This window comes from Lactuca sativa, chromosome 8, assembly GCF_002870075.4.
Source record: "Lactuca sativa cultivar Salinas chromosome 8, Lsat_Salinas_v11, whole genome shotgun sequence".
Classification (NCBI taxonomy): Eukaryota; Viridiplantae; Streptophyta; class Magnoliopsida; order Asterales; family Asteraceae; genus Lactuca; species Lactuca sativa.
The window spans coordinates 271,680,402-271,686,665 of record NC_056630.2 but is presented as its reverse complement, the minus strand read 5'-3'; the positions used below and the strand labels follow the sequence as shown (position 1 = coordinate 271,686,665).

Below are 6,264 nucleotides of genomic sequence, written 5' to 3'. Positions count from 1 at the left end.
CCTACTAATAAAATGTTGTTTGTCTAGAAATTCGTCAAAGACAGCCCCCTCCCCATAGTGCTCCAGATTTGGAATCTCACATTGGGTGGTTAGACAACTCATTTGTAGTATGTTATTTTATTTATTTATTTTAAACTAATATAATGATAATAATAATAATAATAAATGTTACACATAAAATAAATGAGTAATATAACAAAATAAGAAAAAAGTGATAAAGATAAAAATAATATTTGAAAGAAAAAAAATAATGATAGTTAGGTATTATTGATAATAGGTATTAGTGATTAGGTCACCATAAAAGAAAACCAATTCGTGTAACAAAATACAAAGTTTTATTAAAGTTGTAATTTTCAATCAAACTCTAACCCAAGAATTATGAATTATAAAAATATAATGTCGTATCATATTGAACTCTTTTACGAAAATCATTACGATCTACAACTCTACAAGTGAAAGAAAAAAACAAATGATGATGAATTTTGCCAGGACTATCGAAGAATATAAACAATAAAAAAGAATATTCAAATTGAATTTTAAATTAAAATCTGAAAACGGAGTTTGGGTGCGAAAGATCCGGTTAGAAAGCTGCAGATAACATAGCATAGTTGTTATCGACACACAACACAAGGATATTAGATATACTCTAAAAAGAAATCGTTGTGTTGTCAGCCGTCGCCAAGTAACAGTTGCTTGCTTGCTTGAACATCTATCTCTCTTTGCCACAAAAAAAAAACCCCTCCATTATAGCCAACGCCGTTAAGCTTAAGCAATGTCCATTTTCCAAATCCACCCTTCCCTTAAATCCTAATCTATCCACTCTTATTAATCCAAAAACCACATAGCGTGTGAAGGAATTAACGTTGTTTCGAAAGAACACAAAATCAAATCATGGAGTCTTCGATTCTTCCTGCAATTATCCGATTACGAGCTTCTGCAAATTCGTTTTTGTCACAGTTCGAACCTCTGCTCCTCGTTGTTGCTCCTCTCATAACTTTCCTCGTCGCCCAGATTGTTCAATCGTTTATTCAAGTAGTTCATGAGAAGGGATTCAAAGCGACGCTTATTGGTTTTATCATGACATGGGTCAAGTAATTGTTTTTACATTTTTCAAGTACCACGTTTCGAGGTTTAGATCACATGACTTCCATAATCTTAAAAAAAAAATCGAATCATGAATGACATCACATAGTATCTTGCTTTGAGATCTTGAACATATTTGATGACTTTTTTTCCGAAAACAGGTTGGTGCCTGGTGTGAAGAGCTATATTGATGCCGAGAAACAAAAGGTACGATGTATATTATGTCATATATTTAGTAAAGTCATTCATTTACTCCAGGGTGGGTAACATATGACACCGATTTTTTGATCAGTGATTTCTTTTTCAGTTGTAAAGTTCGATGTAGCTTATATTAAAAAAAAGCTTTAGAATTGATACTAATTTTTCATTTGGCTAGAAGTACTAGGTTTGACATACAAATTATACAATATTGTGGTAAATGTGTTATATTAGAATTAGAAAGTGAAACTATTATTGTTCTCGACTGTTCAGGTTGTTGATAAATTACAATCTTCTGGCAAATCTTCAAGGGATGGTTGGAGGACAGAGCTTCCAAGTTCAGGATTAGGAAATAGGGTTTTAGAGCAAATGAAAAATGAGAAAGAAAAGGATGCAGCTTGGCAAGGAAAATGTTCTGGTACAGTGTATGTTTCTACAAATTCGTATCATCATTTATTTATTTATTATTATTATTATTTTTTTTTTGTGATTTATAAAGTATGATTTCAATTAAATTGATTACTTTTTTTGCAGGTATATTGGAGGAAATGAATCTGAAGGCCACTTTTCGTTGATAAACGAGGCATGTTCAATGTTAGTAAGACGCATGATGCTTCTCTGTTAGTGTTGTCCATAAATTAAATTAAATAAGTGTGGTTATACATATATATGTAGATTTATAAAGTTATACATTTTAGGTTTGCACATACGAACCCGTTACATCTAGATGTATTCAAGAGTGTTGTGAGATTTGAGGCAGAAGTGGTGGCCATGACGGCTGCTCTTCTTGGAAGTAAAGAGAAAGCATCAGGAGGCCAAATATGTGGCAACATGACTTCAGGAGGAACAGAGAGTATACTGTTAGCTGTCAAATCATCACGTGACTACATGAAGGCCAGCAAGAGTATCACATGTCCAGAGATGTGAGTTTCATCTTTTAGGCTCTCTTTTAAGACAAAAATAGGTTTTACTGTATTTGACATGCATTGTACACATTTGTACTGGGATTCATACCAGTACAACCTGTCATGTCATGTCATGTCTTGTATTGCATATACGACAGGTGTTTTAGGCTAATGAATCTTTCTTTACATAAGTGGTATTGTCTTTTGAGATTAATGTAGGATAATCCCTGAATCGGCACACTCGGCTTATGACAAAGCTGCTCAGTATTTCAAAATTAAGTTGTGGCGTGTTCCTGTGAATAAGGAATTTCAAGCAGATGTAAAAGCTATCAAGAAATACATAAACAAAAACACCATATTGGTATGTTAAAATTGGCCTACTGATTGTAATTAATTTTTCGTTTTTTCATCAGTTTTAATTGCTCAAATTTGTTTCACAAAACAGATTGTTGGGTCAGCACCTGGTTTTCCTCATGGAATCATCGACCCAATCGAGGTATAACCTAGCAAAGCCTTTCTCTACTTGGTTTACTTGTTTAAACATTTGAAATAAAATGTTATACACACAGACAGACACAAAGCTGAGATACAAGAAAATACTAGAGTCAAACAACCGATGTTTGACTAAAAGTGATGTTTCACTAGTTGAAGTTTGTGTGTATGGTTACAATTTAGGGTTTGTATTGCAGGAGCTTGGTGAATTGGCATTGAGTTACAGGATCTGTCTGCATGTAGACCTTTGTCTTGGTGGTTTTGTGCTGCCTTTTGCACGTAAACTTGGGTACACACACTTGGTGTTTGTTTCCTTTCACTGCTTTTGTTAGCTGTACTCTTATGGCATTATGCCAAATCTAATAAATTGTATAATATATGATTCTCATTAATTATTGCAGGTATCCAATTCCACCATTTGATTTTTCTGTCCAAGGAGTAACTTCTATATCAGCAGATGTGCATAAATATGGATTGGCACCCAAAGGAACAAGTATAGTTTTATACAGAAACCATGAAATCCGCAAGGTAACAAGTCGAGTATTTGTATGTTTTTATTTATTTATTTATTTGATGGCTGGAAATTGACCAACTTTTCATCCTTGTGTCTTAAACAGCACCAATTTGTTGCTGGTAAGTCCCTTTGAAATACATTTTACATCTTGCTGACATGGCATGATCATGATGTACATATTGTGTTGTTACAGTTACGGAATGGTCTGGTGGTCTGTATGTATCTCCGACAATTGCTGGTAGCAGACCTGGAAGTTTAATTGCTGGGGCTTGGGCAGCTATGCTTTCTTTAGGGCAAGAAGGTGCTTTACTTTCAACTTTTATGATTTTATCTTAATACAACTTTTTATAGTAAAATATAAAAGCAATTGTTGGTTTTTTGAAGGTTACCTGGAGCACACAAGAGAGATAATGGAAGCATCAAAGAGGCTACAAAATGGGTATTTTATAAGTTCAAAACTAGAATCTTTAGAATTCCAAAGCCTATCAAAATCAAAATCACATGTGTATTCGTTGTTTTTGTAGAGTAAAACAGATCCCTGAGTTATTTGTGATTGGAAGGCCAGATATGACAATTGTGGCTTTTGGGTCTAATGTGATAGACATATTTGAAGTGAACGACTTACTTTCCTCAAAAGGCTGGCATCTAAATCCCTTGCAGAGACCCAACAGGTAAACAAACTATAACAATTATATATCACATGCTTATTTTTGCTCTATTAAGTATATAATAACATTTTGAAAGTATTCATCATTTTTCAGCATTCATATCTGTGTGACCCTTCAACATGTTCCTATTGTTGACGACTTCCTGAAAGATTTAAAGGATTCAGTGCAGATTGTAAGCAAGAAAATGGGTTTTCATATATCATCATTGGAATATCTTGTTTGGATTTTACCAACAAATTGTTTGTTTTTCTTTTTTAGGTAAAACAAAATCCGGGGCCTATTAGTGGAGGGCTTGCACCAATATATGGAGCAGCCGGGAAGATCCCAGATAGAGGTATGGTTAATGAGTTATTGGTTGACTACATGGACAATGCATGTTGATATGAAGACTTTTGGGTATTTGGACTCCCATGCATGTATTTTGGTTTGGTTGTTTGCCAATTGCCATCATTCTTTGTAAAAGCTTTCCAAGGAAAGGAAATTATATGTGTGTTTGATGATATATAAACTGTTATATACAAACAAGTAGAACATTAGCACATGAAGAATCATCTTTATTTTATCCAATCCTGCATGTTTATGCAAGAGGATTATTATTCCAGCAACCAATGATCACAATGTGTGCTGCAAGTCCAGTGGAATCGTGTAAGATGTAAATCTGGTATATAGCAGTCCCATATTGGGGTTGTGTGTCGGTAGGAGTTGTTAATAAAAGCACTTTAATTTATTTATTATTACTTTTTGTCAAATATACGAAAAGTCGAAAGTAGTTAAAAGACTGGCATGAGCTTTTCATTCCGAAACATTTTCACAATCCTTGTGAGTTTACAACTCAATGGATAGTATCTTAGGGCAAATTGTAAAAATGGTTCTTAATGGTTTACAAGAAATTTCAAGTTTGGTCTAATTTTTTAAATCTTAAGTTTGGTTTTCATTGATGATTCAGTCCTTCCAACTAACATAGTTAAGGTGTTTGTTTTTTAAGAGGTAAAAGACATTTATAGAAGAAAAGGCGGACCAAACAAATCATGGATATTAGGTTGTGGTTTCCTTTTGAAGCTTGGCTAGCTCATTCCTTATTACTCCAGCTTTATGCAAGTAACAATCATACAACACTTATAATAAGTGAAATAGTTCAAATTGAAAAACATCATATTGTTTTGGTCAAAAATTGATCAAGTGTAATTCGACTATGGTGTATGAGAGGTTGTGGTGTTAGTGTAATGTAACTATCAAATAGTAATCAAAGTGAGACAAATGAGTTAAAAGGAAAGCCCTTGATCTTTTGTAGGATCTCTGGCATCAAATCTTGGAAGGTGATAATAATCACCTGTCTTGATGTATTTTATTGATCTAAAGCCGAGATTACAAAAAAGATGAAGATAATACGAGTACATGAGTAATGCTAAAGCTAATCATGTCTATTGTGTGCTAGATACATGTGTTATTTATAGTCTAGTGTAAGTAACAAGAAGTCTGATAATTTCGGGATCCTATTGAATTAGCATATGAACGTTATTTAACTTGGTATTCCGGGTCTTTGCCTAGTTGAGATGACTCTCCATTGAGAATGGGTCGTATGTTGACTTGTTCTGCACATGTGAGAAAAATAAAGAGAATATAGTCGTTACAAGTGTTAGAAATATAAGTGATAACAGTCAGGATCCCAGGATATGTTTAAGGATCATGAGGCTTCTGAAGTATTTGAGGATCTTGAATATAACTCAAGGATCTTGCCCTTAACACTTGCCCTCGAATTATACCTGCGAAATATAACTGTTACTGTTTTAAATATTTATAGGTATAATTTTTAAGTAAAAACTAAAGTAAGAATTTATAACGGATGGGTAATTTGAACCTCAACATGTAGATTTCTAGCCGTTGGGAAACGTCAAATCACATTTTTTTTTTTACCTCTCATTGATTCTTATATAAGTAGGGTATGGAGCTCTTCAATTTCTTCTTACTCTTAATCTTTCTTCCAAAAGTTCATCGAAGGTAGTATTTTTACTCATTTTGTCCTTCCTTCTTAGTTTTCTTTTTCTTAAAAATGGCCAAGAAAGGAGCTCGTTCTCATGAAAACATCATAGCTATACCTGATGATGATTTCGTAGATCAGAAGCTCCTTTCCTATAAGGAAACTTGTACCTTTGATGACAATAACATTGAAGTTCTGAGTTCGAGTGGAACTTTTCCCGCTAGTCCTATCTTCAAGCCTTTTGATGTTAATGTCCAACCTGATTTTATTTCTTCTATTTGGGTTTGTTTTCCTGAGTATCCCTTTACCTTTGGCCTTGCCTGTCCATTTTTTGGGATTATTTCTGAATTTTTTGAACTCACCAAGATTTCATATATTCAACCCATGCCATCAGTTTGGAGGATCCTTTATTGGATCGACAATCTA

General features: G+C 33.8%; 1 protein-coding gene across 1 annotated transcript; it reads left to right on the top strand.

Moving 5' to 3' along the window:
- The first annotated feature begins 579 nt into the window (after positions 1-579).
- LOC111889470 (sphingosine-1-phosphate lyase) lies at positions 580-4,465 on the top strand. The gene is made up of 15 exons (XM_023885616.3): positions 580-1,091; positions 1,245-1,290; positions 1,555-1,706; positions 1,816-1,875; positions 1,980-2,204; positions 2,406-2,547; positions 2,632-2,682; positions 2,876-2,967; positions 3,080-3,206; positions 3,296-3,311; positions 3,386-3,493; positions 3,577-3,631; positions 3,717-3,863; positions 3,954-4,032; positions 4,119-4,465. The coding sequence occupies exons 1-15, from the start codon at positions 892-894 to the stop codon at positions 4,239-4,241; spliced, it is 1,623 nt and encodes a 540-aa protein (XP_023741384.1). The 5' UTR covers positions 580-891; the 3' UTR covers positions 4,242-4,465.
- Positions 4,466-6,264: the final 1,799 nt, after the last annotated feature.